At 49.6% G+C, this 16041-nt stretch overlaps 1 protein-coding gene across 4 annotated transcripts in view; it reads left to right on the top strand.

The window, feature by feature from the left end:
• The window catches only part of NDRG3 (NDRG family member 3), a 64318-nt gene extending 48479 nt beyond the window's left edge, over positions 1–15839 (top strand). For 2 of the 4 annotated variants that reach the window (XM_075166185.1, XM_075166184.1), the window contains 13 exons: positions 968–1073; positions 1722–1842; positions 2357–2419; positions 2750–2810; positions 4507–4593; positions 5135–5191; positions 6391–6494; positions 6885–6950; positions 8565–8616; positions 9969–10016; positions 10719–10754; positions 10847–10898; positions 12768–14320. In XM_075166185.1, the coding sequence (XP_075022286.1) occupies positions 968–1073; positions 1722–1842; positions 2357–2419; positions 2750–2810; positions 4507–4593; positions 5135–5191; positions 6391–6494; positions 6885–6950; positions 8565–8616; positions 9969–10016; positions 10719–10754; positions 10847–10898; positions 12768–12946 (1032 nt within the window). In that variant the 3' untranslated portion in view covers positions 12947–14320. Of the gene's footprint in view, positions 1–967; positions 1074–1721; positions 1843–2356; positions 2420–2749; positions 2811–4506; positions 4594–5134; positions 5192–6390; positions 6495–6884; positions 6951–8564; positions 8617–9968; positions 10017–10718; positions 10755–10846; positions 10899–12767; positions 14321–14755 lie in introns of those variants that run through there. The other 2 variants (XM_075166186.1, XM_075166187.1) reach the window with 2 other exon arrangements.
• The last annotated feature ends 202 nt before the right edge of the window (positions 15840–16041 follow it).

Genomic DNA, 16041 nt, shown 5'->3' with positions numbered 1-16041 from the left:
CATAACCTCCTGTATCTGTGCCAGCTGCTGGAGGAGCCTAAGGGTGTTTTACTGTCACATTAGCAAGCCTGCTAGCAGGGGAAAAACGTGTTTGGTTAAGGCACAGTGCTCAACCTTCCCTGGCGTGACAAGTCAGGGCTGTGGGCCAAGCTGCAGCGAACATTAATGCAGCAGTGTGGTCAAGATCTGATGGGCTCTTGGCCAAATGGCCAAGGTGGGTCTGCAGTAGACAGTCAGCCCAGGAGAGCAAGTACGTGTGGATCTGTATCTTTCATTTTAATGCTATTGAAGGGAGAAGCTGCCACCCGCTCCTGTGTGGATGGGTACAACCTTCCAGGCAGCCAGTGATCAGATCTGCGGAGCTCGGGTCTCTTTGCTGTCCCAGCCATCTGCCTGCTCTATGTTGTCATGCTGTTTCCAAAACACTCTGGTACATGGTCCCCAGGGGCTGGGGCTGCTGCCAGCCTCTTGGACATTGCTGTGTCCCCCCGCATCAGCTTGCCCGTGGACAGGACGTTTCCAGGGGTGTGGGTTGGAGACACACTGAAAAGAGACTTGTGGGCTGGTGGGTTGGAGGGAGGGGGATGCCAGCTGGGGAGCAAGGGCTTGGCTGTGGGAGTGGAGCTGCATTCGTGGTGCCATGAACCCCTAGAGACAGATGGACACATGACACCCAGCTTCTGCTACGGTGCAGCAACGTCACTAAAGGCCATTGAAATGAGGTCTTGGTCACAGGAAGGCACAGCCCCAAACCCTTCACACACCTGTACAAAAGCAACCTGCTTTTGGCAGTGGTTGGAGAGAGATTTGAGAGGGTTGCAGATTGCAAGAGCTGTACTGAGCCACCAGCTGTGGATAGGAGAGCAGTGTTAAAGTGTGGATGAGGCCCTTTCTGCTGGCCCTCAGTTAGGGTTCCCTGTAGCGCAGGCAGCACACGTAACACAGGCTCCTTCTTCTCTCTCTGCAGGAACATGACATTGAGACAGCTTTTGGAGTGGTCCATGTCACCATGCGGGGCACACCCAAGGGGAACAGACCTGTCATCCTCACATACCATGACATTGGCCTCAACCGTAAGCCCTTGCATTCCCAAGACCCTGAAAAAGTGGTTGTTCGTGGTATTTGCTTTTGAGTGTGGGGACCAGCGGTACTGGCCTGGAGCTGAGATGGGACAGGTCATTCCAGGGTGAAAAGATAAAAGTCTGCAGGAGAGAGAGCATGTAGAAATAGGTCCACCCACCACACTATAGAATGCTCTAGCTGACTTGTTGCACTGTGCGATAGAGCTGCCACAAGGCATCCATTCCCTGGATGCTGGGCAGGTGAGCAAGTCCTTTTACTGCTGCAGAAGTAGTGTAGTGTTTGTAGCGGGCTCAGTTGCTCTTTCCACGTGTCTTCCCACCCAACATGTACTGTTACGTTCACAGAGGTGCTCCTCAGTATGTACTGTGAGTACCCAAGTGCTGCAAGGCCCTATTTTCCTGAGCATGCATGCTGGGGTGTCATTTGTCTGCCTGCCCTCCAGTCATGGCAGTTACTTTGCTAGGGACTCACTGCTGCGTTGCAATCAGTGGGGCACAGCAGCATGCATCACCCAGCATCCACTGCTCTGCAGACTCAGCAGGGGGGGTGGGCTCATGCAGGTGTGTGCCATGGTGTTTGGAGGGCGGATCACAATAAAACTTCAGGAAACATATCATTTCTTTTTTTTGCTGTTGTAGACAAATCCTGTTTTAATGCATTCTTTAACTTCGAAGACATGCAAGAGATCACTCAGCATTTTGCCGTGTGCCACGTGGATGCACCAGGCCAGCAGGAAGGAGCTCCCCCATTCCCATCTGGGTAAGAGCTCTGCAGAAACCCTTGTTGTTCCAGATGTGGTCTGGACTGCAGTCTGGACTGAGGTAGCCCCCAGTTTAAGCCAACTGAGTGTAGTGGGAGACAGCTTTCAGGAGCAGAAGAAATGGGAAGATGAGGAGGCTTCCCAAGGGGCATTCAGGGAACTCTCCTGTTACTGAGGCATGGGTAAAGCCCTCACTAGTGGTGAGTGCTGGTACCAGCTTTCTAACTTGAGCATGAGCCCAGCACACTGCAGTGTAGCTGGCATTCTTGCTCCATCTGCCCATCCTCCCACAGAAGTCTGACTGCCCAAAAAACAACAGCTCTGTGTTAGTCTTGCTCTGAGGGATGGCATCCATGCAGTTAGCTGGAATACACAGTGTCGTTGCAAAATAATTACCTATGCACATGCCTGTCAAGATGTTCCTTGTCTCTCCTGCCTTGGGTGGAACTGGAAGGTAACCTCTGTCGAGCTGTATTTGGAGGTGCTTTGAATTCAGTCTCTCTTGGTTTTCAGGTACCAGTATCCCAGTATGGATGAACTGGCTGAAATGCTGCCCGCTGTTCTGACGCACCTGAAGTAAGTCTCTGAAAGGAAATGCGGTGAGCCAGCTGGATACAGCCATTCCAGCACCTACCTCTATCTCTGCTTGCAACATCTGATATGCTCACTGAGTTGTCCCAAGAGGCCTGAGCATCTCCTAACCTGTGTAACCCTGTTCGGTTCTTATGTTGGGAACATTGTCTGCCACATGAGACAATTTATGGCTGCTGCGTCATTGCTGGATTCTTTTGACAATGAACCATAAGTGAATAGCTGGATGCAGAGAGGGGAAAGGCTTTGCCTCTAGGGATGCTTCAGCTGTGAGCTTAAGTTAGCCTTGCTGATTGTGAAATGCCTATATTTCAGCCTGAAAAGCTTCATTGGGATTGGACTGGGAGCTGGCGCTTATGTCCTCAGCAGGTGTGCAGTAAGTATCTCTTCATTTCCTTGTGACTTATATGAGCTGTGGTCTTCCACTGATCAAACAGACCATTTGTGGGGCACCGGCAAAGTAGCAGTAATTACAGTAGGCCTGCAGGGAGCCATGTGAGAGCTAAGTTGCATCCAGATGGTTAAACTGGAGCAGCCAAGGCTACTCTGAAGCTTTGCCAGACGTGGAATGATTGTGATGTGATGTCTTTGAGTCTGCAGAGCCCATCCTGGCTGCTAGGAATATTCAGCCTCGTGTCTTCACAAAGACTGGCTGCATTACTGTATGCTGTTTCCAGTGTTTCTGACACCAAACAATTGATTCGGTCACGTGCTGTGAACAAGCGCTGATGAGGAATGTGCTTTTTCAACTGGAAGGAAGTAGATTTTGCACTCCAGCCTTTGACAAGAGAGTGCTAGCTTTATCTTGGTACTTACTTCTACATTTCTCTCTAGTGGAGTGTTTATAAGCATGTGAAATCAGTGAACATAGTATAGTAGCCCAGGAATTTGCCCGAGTCTTTCAGAGATAGTGTTAAAAAAAAAATACACAAATCTGACATTCTCAGTAAAATTTGCTTCAAGTTGTTGAGTGCAGAGACTTGCCGATGATTTAGGCCACTTACTGCTTCTTAAAGCCATTTCACCATGCAGCTGTCCCTCCTACAAAAAGTTCTCTTCCCATTTCCTTCCGTCAGGGTTGAGCCTGGGGCAGTGTGAGGCACTGGTGTTTGCTCTGTTCCTTGCCTTTTGTATCTTGTGTAGTTTTCAGTCTTGAAAATAAGCCTTTGGCCTCAGCTCAGTGAAGTGCCAGAAAGCCCTTGCCTTGCTACCTGGACTGCAGATAGTTTCCTGCTAAGGACAGAGTTGTTTCCTTCTGCTTAACCAGTGCTAATCTATAGAATGGAGCAGAAGAGCTGCCGTAGAACCTCAGCTGTGGAGTGAGCCTAGAGCTCAAAGTTCTCTGGTTGTGTTGGATTGCTGGGTTTGTGTTTGCAAGCAGCTCTCAAAGTATTTTGTACCCCTGCTCCCCACACACACCCCCCAAGGTAAACTGCAGGGTGCTGGGGATGCCAGGCTGGAGGAGGGGAAGGGGTGTCTGGGGGGCAGTGGGGGTGCCCTCTGGTGAGCCGGGTGCCCCTGCAGCTGGAGCTTCCCAGGCCTCTGCTCAGGCTGCAAGTGCTTGCGGGGCCTCAGCACCAACTCCTGTACCGTTCGCCAAATCTTGCCATTTTGCCACATCTCCACTGGGAGACTGCCTCCTCCTTGAGGAGTGGAAGGAAGGTGCTCTGCGGCACAGGAGTTTGTCCAGGTCCTTCCTGGAGGTGCCAGATGGGAGCAGAGAGTCACTGCACGCAGCCCTGTAACACACAGGAGCCTGAGCAGGGCCTGTGGCTGCACCAGATGCATGGGTCACCAGAAGGCACTGCTGCGGCCTGCTCAGGCTGCAGGTGCTGCGTGAGCAGTCAGTCCCTCGGCGCCAGCAGCTGAATCGAGTAAGGTCTGGCTGGGAGCCAGCTTTGGGCCAGGCTCTGAAAATGCCACTGGCTGCCCGGCACAGAAGGAGCTCCCCACATAGTCTTCATTTTACTCTGTCTTCCTTTTGCAAGAAGCTTTCCAGCTGCTGCCTCTGCCGTTGACCAATGTGTGGGCTGAATCATCCTTCTGAGTGTGCCTGTGCTCTCTCCCCACAGCTCAGCCACCCCGACCTGGTGGAGGGACTCGTTCTTATTAATGTTGATCCATGTGCAAAGGGCTGGATTGACTGGGCAGCATCCAAGGTGAGATCCTCCTTCCCCTGCACATCTCCTTTCCACAGTGCTTCATGAACAATGTGTAGAGTAAGAAGAAAAAGGACAGAGTACAGGAATTTGTCGGTTTATGGCAAAAACTGTACAATCTCATTTCTGTCCCTGCTGCGTTCTCAGTCTGGGTGTAGTACAGCCTCCACTATAGGAGCAGGGGTGGGTGTAATCATATGTGAATGAGAAATCCTGGTAATCTGCCTGGAGATGAGTGGCTGTTGAGCATTCAGCTTTCCTCTGATTTAGTACTCATGCTTGCAGGCTTCATTTGGCTGAGGTTGAATGGATCTTTTAATTATTGTGTTATTCTGGCCACTTGCAGTTATTCAGGGTTCTAAGTTTCTCAAGGCTTCTTTGGAGCCTTGTACGCCCATCCCAAGCTTCAGGCATTTGTTTCTTATATCGCTTGAATAGTTTCTTTGTTATTTTCTTTACTCTGAGGAGCTGCTTTGAAATTTGTAAAGAAACTGCATTTTCCGGTTACTCTCCCTCCTCCTCATTCATGGTCACTCTTCAGTTTTCAGGCTGGACAACCAACATAGTGGATATTGTCTTGGCGCATCATTTTGGCCATGTAAGTACCCAGCAGGTGTTAATGTTGCCTGTGCAACTGTACATGGAGCTATAACTTCTGTACGTACCTGCTCTGAAATAGCTCTGGTTCATCAAATAAGGGTTGCCACAGACAGTACTGTCTTCTCAGTGTGGCAAGCTCGCACCGGGGCTTTGCGGGGAACATGCGTGTCCTCACGCTTGCCCTAACTGTCTCCAGACTCCGGACCTGTTAAGGAAGTAGTGTCCACACAGTAGTGCTAGAACTCCTGTCTTTGTGGTGCCCAGGCAACTGTCTGCAGAAACAAGTGGCAGCTGGTTCTCTGTAGCCAGCATGGAAGCATTTGGGCTGTGGGTAGAGCACAGATCAGCTGGGAGTTGACAGTGGGATATTGTATGTGTCCAGACATTGAACTGCTGCATTCTGCTGTTTGTCTTCCCCTTCAGTTTCAGCAGAGGCAAACCCGCCCCTCCTCAAAACTTTGGATACAGCAATGCCTTCTGTTTGGGATTTGCTGGCTTCCAACCAGCAAGCTTATTGGGCAACTGAGAGAGTCTGGGCCTCGTGCACACTATATATGACATATAGCAGATCAGTCCCTGACCTGAAGCCCTCCTGCAGCAACACACATCAGCACGGGAAGGAGTCGCATAGCTTCCTCCTGCTTAGAGCACGTGCTGTTCTCGCCCCGCTTTCAAGCCACTTCATTATATGTAGTGCTTCCTTGCATTCCCTTTTCTCCCTCTCTCTCTAGCTCTCGTTGGAATGCAGTTTCTTCGTAGAATTGGGTGTTGGGATTAAATTTTCCTTTGGTCCCAGTATTGGGGCTTACCTATAAAGCTTTGCTTCTTTAATATTAAGCATAAGCGGAAGACCTTCCTAAAACAGCGTGATTTGTATCTGTGTAAGCATTACCAAGGCTCAGGAGCTAACTTATCCCATCTCAGGATACCTTTGTACTCCTGCAGCAGCATGTGCACTGCCATTTGTAAAAGTGTAGTCACATTACCAAAGTATGGCACTTAACAGTCATGTCACAGAAACACTTAACGTAGCCTAGGTACTAATGCAATCTGGAGTCTCTGCCCTCTGTGTTATTGTTCACAGGGGAGCGATGTGTATGGAGGCAGTTTAATGCTTCAGTATTTGTATGAGCATCATTTCTTTACTTGTGAAAAAGGTGATGTTCCCTGTCTTTAAATTCTTCTGCTTTTGTACAGGAGGAACTGCAGGCAAATCTAGATTTGATCCAAACGTACAGGCTTCACATCGCACAGGACATTAACCAAGATAACCTTCAGCTGTTCCTCACCTCATACAACAGGTATAGGATACCTTTTTGCCTGCTAGGTTGCTCCCATAGTTTCCATGCTCAGTAGATTTGCTGCCGTAGGTATTATTCTATTGAGTATTATGTCATATGAACCTTTGTCCTAAGCCTAGTCTTCAGCCATTATCCTGAGCCAAGCTCAGCCTCATGCCTGGATGACCCTTTCACACCTCAGATCATCTCTCTAAGTACACAGCAAGCTTGCCGTGAGAGCGTGGATCCTGTTTTCTGGCAGTTACTGCTGGGGCTCCTGCTCCTGGCATGCCATAGGGAGTGATAATCCGTTGCCTGGGTGCTGGAGCCAGCACTCCTGGTTGGATTTTGTATGCTCCCACAATAACAGTTTCCTCTGCTGATTTGATGGAGAACTGTTTTGTCTTTCAGTCGTAGAGACCTGGAAATTGAGAGACCAGTTCTTGGCATCAATGAAGATACTGCAAAAACACTCAAGTAAGTTGCTCTGAATTAGCCTGTATCAGTTACTTACTGTGTAGTCCCTTCAGCAGAAAAGCTGTTGCTGCTTCTCAGCAAGAACCCCCACAAGCCCAAGTGCTGGGAATACTGTTCAGACTGTCCCAGGCTTTGGTGCAGTGCTGTCAGCTTGAGTGGGGCAGAGAGGTGTCTGGAAGCCCTTTCATTAAGAACACACTGAGATTCTCCAGAAGGCAGGGTCAGAGGAATAAGTATATCCAGCCAGCAGTCACTGTACTTGCTGAGCTGTTAGTTTGGGTTTTTTGCAAGAAAAATTAGGGAGGCAGGTTTTTGTTTGTTGCCACTGACTGCCTTCCCCCACCTTGCCGAAAAAAGTTACCTGCACAATTCTCCCAGAGATGGCAGTGGGTTCTGAATGCAGAGAATGCAGTGGTGTTTTCTCACCTTGGCGGTGACTCTTTCATCTGGGAGGCGAGAGTCTGTGCAGGGTACAGCAGAGAAGGGGCAGACTAGTCATAATCAGCACAGGGGAAATATAAGTAAATTTTCAGATTCCAAGCAAGGAAGCAAAAGGGGCAAATTATCTCCAATGTGTAGAGCACATGAAGACTGCAAATTGCAGTGCTGAGGCAGGATGCCTGAGCTGGGCTAGAGACTGCTGCCCAGGCTCTGCTCTTTGCTCTTTGGAAATTGTATGAACTTCTGCTCCTGCCAGTCCCAGGAATGTTTTAGGCACCCACAGCCAGACCCCCTAGATCTTGGGTAACCTAAAAGAGGTGGATTTCCCTTCTCGGTCTCCAGGCAAAGCCAATTGTGCTGCTCTCAGTGATGCAGGCAGCGCTAAGTCACAGAGCACTGTCCGTCCATTCAAGTGACTGCCGGGGATCTGCAGACCCTTAAAATACTTCTTGTGGAAGTGTGGATCTCTGTGCCAGTAGACTTGCATATAGATCCTCTGTCTCCTTAGGCTCTGAGGTCTGTGGCTCACAGCCTCTCTAGTCTAGTTTTTGTCATCTAGTCAACCCACCCCTTTCTTACCTCGATCTGTAAATGAATAGTGTAAATTCACAGCCACTTGGTCAGTGACTTCCTGTGTGTTTTACATATTGAATGTTAATTGTTCTTCTAGAATTACAATACATATAAAAACGGATATGAAGGCACAGATTTGCCAACAGAGGCTTTGGTATCGTGACATTTTTCAGTATATTCCCCGACATCTTTTGTGTTTCTTTCTAAAATCCAAACCAAAATATAGTGCTGAGCATTAGCCAGCCTCAGAAGCATTAAACTCTGTTGGATGTGGTTATTCTTAAATTCCTAACAAGCGTTCATTTCAGAGAGCATGCTCCCTTTTGCAGCCTGGGATGGTGTTTCTGCCAGCCCTAGGCACATCTTTTAACATGTGTGCAACAGTAGTGGTAGTTGGTGTGCATGGAGGGGACAGTATGGGTGCGTGTGCAAGCCCTGGAGGATGTTTTGGTGCAACAAAATGCCATGGCGTGGTGGCAGGTAGGGATTTTACTGAGCGTTGTTAACCTTTCATGAGGCTGTTGGTTCACAGAGCTCAACCTTCTCAGAAATCCCTTAGATGCACTGTGAGTAACATCTCTCTGTTTTGGGTTTGACCAGGTGCCCTGCCTTGCTAGTGGTTGGTGACAACTCACCTGCCGTGGAAGCAGTGGTACGTATAAGTGAATTCTTTCCTCTCATGACATTAGCCCCACAAATCACTTGGCAAACCTGCCTCACCCAGCAGTGCTTTCACCTTGCCCGGAACTAGTCACAGAAAGTGGCTCTTTGTCCCAAGCTCTTTTCTATCCCCCAGCTCTTGAGAGCTGTCGGCCACTAGTGGGAGAGCCGGGGCTCGGGAGGCTTAATGGCTCTGCAGGGCAGCTCTAAGGTGAGGATGGCAGGATCTGAATAAGCGTCCTTGCTCAACAAGTGACGCAGAGGACCCCTTTCAGGAATTTCCGTATTTCCCTGAGCTCTGCCAGCCTGGCATTCCGTTCAAGTCATGAATTACTGTTCTTTTGATGTTGTACTGAGGCTGGCTGGGGTTCAAAAATAAGCAGTGTGAGTCCAATTCCTGTGGTGGGGAGCTCTGCAAAAGCACTGTAAGGCAATACTTAGAAGCATCTCCTTCCTGTTGTTCTCTGCAGGCACCTACAACCCACTTCCCTCCCAGCACAGTTATAAATGGGGCATGGCACAGTGCAGCGTGGTTGTGGTGGTGTTGCTCCTCCCCTTCAGCCAGTGATTGTGGGGAGACCAGGGGTTTGTGAAGAAAAGAAGTTGTCTTAAGAAATTGTGCAGTAGCCTCCTAAAGCAGTAGCTTGGACCTAGGAGCTGTGCATGGAGAACTGCTGCAGGGCTTTTTCTGGTCACGGCCTGTTGCCTTCTCATCAGTCTGTTTGGTCTGGAAGTCTGAGACATTCTCCAAGTTTTGACTTTGCTAGGATAGTATTCATGAGGATTCTCATTGCTTCCCAGGGATAGGGTCTTCTGGATCTTGACTTGCCTATCAGGTTGCCCAGGTTCCCAGCTCATAATAATCTCCCCTGCTGGGCTTGCTTTTCCTATAGGGCCCCCAACTATTCCCTTTTTTGCAGCAGCCTTACAGAGAAGAGGTGGCCATGGCCTCCTTGTCTGGCCAGGGGATTGAGTGGTCTCCCTCCATGCTGCACTGCACAGAAGTCTCCTTCCCTCCCAGTCTTGCTGTGAGAGCCCAGAAGGTGCATCCCCAAAACCAGGGGATGATTTCCCTTGAAGTCATGGCCCCATCTCTCCGAACAGTGACATTCTGTCACCACAAGGTCCCCTTGGATGGGAACATCTGCCTTTCCTTTCTGCATCTTTCATTCAGTGTTCTCTTCCTACATGCTCCCTGCTTTCTTGTTCAGTCCTTCTTGGCCCCAGAGAAGCTCCCGTTGCTGAAGACAGCCACTGCCTCTGGTGCAGCTACCTCGCATTTTACATCTGACTCTTCAAGTTTTCTGTGTGATATCATGTCCTTCTTTCCTCCTTTTATTTTAGGTTGAATGCAATTCACGTCTCGACCCAACTAAAACTACCCTTCTGAAGGTGAGTGCCACTCCAGAATCATTCCAACCTGCACAAAGACATTATTTTTGCTGAGGCCAGCTCCACTTAGGTTTTTGCCTTCCATACTTTTAACTTTAAGAACTTTGTGGACAGTCATTCAGGGCTGTGTTCTCTCCTGCATGGAGCCAGACTGGGGAGAGAAGAGTTTGTCAGGGGGTCCGTGAATCCCTGCTTTATGGCCACTTCTCTGTTATCTTCAATCAGCAGGTTGAGAGTTAGCAGGTCTTTTTGCTAAGAGTTAGCAGAGATGCCCTGCCTCCACCCTGCTCTCTGCCAGCAACAGCATCACTTTTTCTAGCTTTATACCAGTCCTTCCCATCCTCACCTATGGCTCCGCAGTGTGCCAGACAGCTGCTGTATAGAAGTGTAAAGTGACAGGTTTGGGAAGAGTGGCAGGAGGAGCCAGGATGGTGGAGGGCTACTCCTGGGCTTCTAGAGTATGGCCTGAGATGGCTTGGTAATGCGGCCTCCAAGGTGCTGGGTTCCTCTAGCAGCAGACTCCCAGAAGACGTATCACCAGGCCTTGCTTCAGCTTTAGAGACGAGATGGTGGAAGTGTGCCTCGTAGCAGTGCAGCCTGGTGCCGTCAGCCCCAGTGGGGTGGGCAGTGCTGGCATGGTTCTGGGGTTGTCCTCCTGGAGTGGGAAGGATGGTTCAACCTCCCTTTTGTTTGCTGTTGCAGATGGCTGACTGCGGGGGCCTGCCCCAGGTAGTTCAGGTGAGAAACGCCTCTCGGCTGTCCCACGGCATTTGAGTTGTACAGAGCTCCTTGCTCTGCTCGCGCTAAAGCCGCCCTTTCTGTTTCCACAGCCTGGCAAGCTGACTGAAGCCTTCAAGTACTTTGTGCAGGGAATGGGCTACAGTAAGTGGCAAACAAAATTTTGTGTTTTGGAGCGGGGTTGTTGTGAAGGGAACTCAGCCTTTCTGGTCCATCTGAGTCCATTGGCACCTGTGTCCCCACCCGTGAGTTAGTGTGGTTGCCAGGAGATCCATCCACGCTGGAAAATCAAGTAGTGTGCTAACAAGCCTTAGGAAACCAATGTTGGTCCCTGTCCTGTGTTTAATCCACACTGCAGCTGGAGTGGTGACCTCTTTTTGGTTGCTGGTGTTGGTAAAACCTTGTAAGTCCGTCTTTGTGCCAGTCCAGAAAAGCGTGCTCCCAAGAACAGTAAATCTTTTGAAATCTTCTGGGCATACCTTCTCCGGAGGGGAAGGAGTTAGCAGTACAGCCTCGCGGTTGTGGGGGGTCCATGACAGCTCTTTCCTTTCTCCTCAGACATACCTATTTCTTTCAGACTCTCACCAGGGGTAAGCGATATCTCAGAATGAAGCCCTCTAATGGCAGGACAGAGAGCTGGGTGACTTCTGAGACACCCAGAGAGCCCAGAGGGAGCTGTGCTTTGATCCACTGCATGCCCTGCCCTATGGCTTCCTCCCTGTGCTTGGAGGCAGAAGACATTGTGTCCTGAGTGTCAGGCTGACAGCTGTTCAGATCCCCAGCACTGGGGAAGGACAGGGGATAATTTTCTACTACCAGAGTTATTAGCCAGCCCCAGAATGGTTTTGCCAGCTTTGGTGGGCAAGACTGTGTTGGCACTGCTAAGCTTGGCCAGCAAGGCCTCCTCTCTCAGGGAGAACAAGAGAGAAGCAAATCACAGCTTGCCATTTCTAGAAATGCACAAGACAGTTCCTCAACAGCTATTCTTGTGCCTTCTGCACATTGGCTGAAACAGTTGGACCTGCCTGTGCTGACACTGCAGGTGGAAGGTAATGCCTTGCAGGAGGCCTGTGGCAGAAATCTGATGCTGTCAACTCGAGGAAAGGTACGAATTTCTGTTCTGTATCTGGACTTACAGAGTGTACCTTAGTTTCCCCGCCATAGGAAAATGACATCTCTGTTGAGCAGTTGCGGTGTATACAGTGGGCAGGTACAGTGCAATTTCCAGCTAAAGGCATTGAAGAGATCTGGCCCTGATGGATTTTTGAGTCAGCTTGGGATCTCCCCGAGATGCTCATTAGCAGCTGTTTTCACAAATACTGGGAGCTTTCAGCGCAGTGTGTGAGCTGGGTGTGGAAGGCAAAGTAGCTGGGGATCCCAGGAGCAGTGCAGCTGCTAAGTCACACGCTGCAACTAATTGGCTCTTTCCTGTATTCGTCCCTTTCTTTGTCTCATGCTGTTTCCAGTCCCTTATGTGCAGCTCAGCCACCTAAGCACTGAGTCAGGTACCTTCAACTGTGCATCCGCCTCGGCCCAAGTCTGTGTACTGAGTTGAATGATTCTTCGGGTGCATTGCTCTCGGCATGTCCTGCTGGCCTGGTGCGAGCTAGGCTGATCCGTTGTACAACATGTATGCTATGGTTTTTCACCTTTCATTTGTATTTTGTTGATTGCTGCATGACTTCAGCTCTGTGGTTTTCTGGAGTGACGAGACTGACTTTCAAAAGGTCATCTGTACAACAGCTGCGTTGGTTTGCACAGACACTCAACATGACTGCACTTGCAAATGATCAGTTACACTTCTGGCATTTGCTCACCTTGGACCTTTTGAAATTGGGCCTTAAACATCTTGCTTTAGACGTGCAAAGACTTAATTTTGGCAGTGAAGAGTGAGTTTTCTTCCTGAGGATATAGCTCTCTTGTGCTTACCCAGTGACACATATCTGAGTGACTGTGATACTTGCTCTAGGCACTTTCTCCTTCTCTAAGTCCCACGCTTGTTCTTTCTTGCAGTGCCAGCAGCTAGTATGACCAGGCTGATGCGTTCCCGTACTCACTCCTCCTCTAGTGTGGGCTCTGGGGAGAGCATCCGCAGCCGGTCTTATACCAGCAACCATGGTGAAGGAAGTGCTGGAACCCCAGAAGGAATTGACCTCCAGGATGCACCTCAAACCATGGAAGTATCCTGTTAGGCAGGAGCCCGTCTTCTGGATTCAGACAACTCCACTCACCCCCACTGAACCCACTCAGAATCTAGCATTTCATCCAACATGGCATTAACCGTTCTCTCTAACTTGTGCATGCCCGTCTGAGCTGCCACCTCCTTGGTAGTCTGTACTTGGCATTACTTTGGTCCTTTCTGTATGCCCTTGGCATCAGAGCCTCTTTAAAACTCATTAACATTCCGCGGTCTTAGTAAGTCACATAACTGTACATGCTGATACCATCTCCTGTCTGTGCTGTATATCAATCCAGATGACAGCCGTTGTCTTCCCTGTTCATTTAAATATAATTTCTGTGGCTTTGTGAGGTTTAGAATTGCTTTCTAGTTGTGCTTCTGCTAAAGGACCCTTGTGGTGCAGTTGCGATGGCATCTGTGGGACGTGGGAAAGCAAGACCATGATGATGTGAAACTCCAGGCGCTGGAGCAGGCGATGCTCTTTGGTAGAGCTGTGCCTGGAATGCAGAACCCACCAGAAGGTCTTTGTGTTCCCAGGACTCTTGGCATGCCAGGCAGCTGTGGGGAAAACAAACGGTCAGAAATACTGTCTTGATCTCATCTCTGTATGTGTCTTAAGAAGGAGAAGAGTGATTTCTTACCTGAGCCTCCTGAAAGGGCAAAGCAATTAACAAGTAAACTTACACTAACCGAGGTGCGCTATTAACCGAGTACAAGGGATTAAACGACAGCAGCCCTGGCTTCCAGACCGCCTCTGCCTCTCCTACAGAAGGGCCAGATGCAGTTAACACCGAGTCACTATTCTGCCCTGGCACAGGTCAATCTTTAACATCAAGTGGGTTGTGAAAGGGGCAGCAGTGCCCCTTGCCAGGTTGAGATCTGGAAATCTCCTGCACTGCCAGCTCTGCTTCCCAGGGCTGCCAGCTCCAGGCAGGGTGTCTGCACAGGGTATTAACTGAGGCTCAGGAAATATCAGTGAATGTAAATGACTGCCAGCAGGCACATGTTGGTGTGAGTCAGGTCAGAAGCGTGAGCAGTGAATGCCTCTATGCAGGTACTATTTACCGTCTTCGTGGAATTCACAATTCTGCTGCCTTCTTACATCTGGCTGGGTCACAGAGAGTGGGAGGCAAATGCCTGCTGTGTGCCAGGGTCTAGCTGTTAATGGGAGAAAAGGGATGAGTGTTCAGGCTACTACAGGTTTCGATAGATGCGCAAAACATCCTTTCTTAACTGTTGAGCAGTCCTGACTCACGGGGAGCCAGCTCCTCCAAGGGTCACGCTCATGTTCTGCTCCATTTCAGGTAGGGAATGGGACTGGGAGGCTCTGCCTGAGGGGGACTTTGTACCAGTTATTAAATAAAGCTATAACTGAGTTTCATTGTTACCCTGCGTGCTTGTGTTGTTTCTCTTGGCACAACCTGACGCCCTTGCCAGTTTTTCAGTTTTGCTGTCTCCTACCGTGAGAGGCAAACTCCTTGCCGTGGAAGGGGTAGCACTGGCCACCTCTCGCGAGAGGCGTCCCCGCGGCCATGCGGGAGCATGCCACCAAGAATTGCCTCCAAACAAAGGCAAGTGTTAGGAGCCGCCTTCCCTGGTGAACAGTGCTCTGCACCAACGTGTTTTACAGGTGTAACGCAAAGTTAACCTGTAAACCCTGTGCCAAGACAGTTGTCGTAACACGAAAAGGCAGAGGGCGGTTCGGAAGGCAGCGTGAGGTCTGTTTGCACATCTGCCCTCTGCGCCGCAGCCAGGCGCAGGTGTAGCAACGCGCAGCAGCCGGTTGTTTAACGCAACCTTTTCTTCATCTTCTGCTTTTCAGATCCAGCTTTTGCTCTCAAGTTTCAGATGTCTGATATCTTACTTTCACAGAAAGCTAGCTGGGACTGAAGAGGGGTTAAATGTTGGTCACAGATTAGTCCCTGTCTTGCTGTCGTGCCCACGGGGTGGACTCCTGCAGCCTCGTGCTTTGGGGAAGGTCTGTGCGGGAGAGGTCATTGCAGGAAGCGAGACAAAGTGTTTTCATGAATCGCAAACTGAATGAAAGGTGAGAAATGGGAAAAATTGGCCAGTTGTATTAATGAGCGAGTAGTGAAGTGACAAAGTGATTAAATGAACAAAAATACATTTGAGTCTATAGAAGACAGGAGACTATCAGAGAGACCAGGCCACCAGATACCATGTGAAGTTCATTGCTGCTAAACGCGAGTGCTGGATGCAAAGCAACGAACGCAAGAGAAGAGCTGATGTACGTGCAGCACTCTGATTTATTGCCAGCTAACTGCACTGAGAAACGATTCTTCCTTGAGTTCCCTTATGAAAATACAGCAACCAGACCGAAAGAAAGGCAAACAATATTAAAATGACTATGAAATGAGTTAGAGGAAATAATGCCACAGCAGGGGTTGGTGCGAGCTCGCCGAGTACTGTTTATGATGATGTGGAGGAGGAGAGCTCAGAGCTACAGGCTGCCTGTGGACAAGGAATCCAGGAGAGTAAATAGATGAGATTTTAGCAATTTGGAAGGGGGATGGTTAAGAAGAGTTTTGTTGCCATGGTGGCTCATAGGCATAAGCAACGCAAGATTTGTAGTGAGGGTTGTCATATATTTTATTACCCCAAGGATAACTGGAAAAAGTAAACTTGTTTTCACATCATAAGCAAGTGCTTTTCCTGGTAAAAATACAAAAATCAAAGCTAAATACATGTTGAGAAGTGAGCTTAATAAAGGAGAAAATGTTTCTTTGGGTGGCAAGAGCAATGCCAACCAAATCCAGGAGCAGAGCTTGAGCTTGGGACAGGCTTCCCTGGGCTGAGATCCCAAACCACACTGGCGCTGGTCCTGCAAGCTTCTGGGGTGTGAGCTGGACACCCGCCGGCGGGGCGCACGTGGTTGTGCATTTCCACACCTCGAGGGGCCACACTGGGGTTAGAGTCTGTCCCTGCGACATACCAGAGTGTTTCCTAGACCTCCTTCTTCTGGCTGGAGTTGGCATGCCCGGGCAGGGGGCTCAGCCGGGGGTGGGCAGGCGGATGGAGCCAGCGCTTTCCAGTTCTCCCACGCCCTTAGGCCTGAACTCCCAATTGCTCAAAACCTTGGGACAAGCT

Source organism: Calonectris borealis, chromosome 17, assembly GCF_964195595.1.
Source record: "Calonectris borealis chromosome 17, bCalBor7.hap1.2, whole genome shotgun sequence".
NCBI lineage: Eukaryota > Metazoa > Chordata > Aves > Procellariiformes > Procellariidae > Calonectris > Calonectris borealis.
This window is presented reverse-complemented; position numbering and strand designations above follow the sequence as displayed.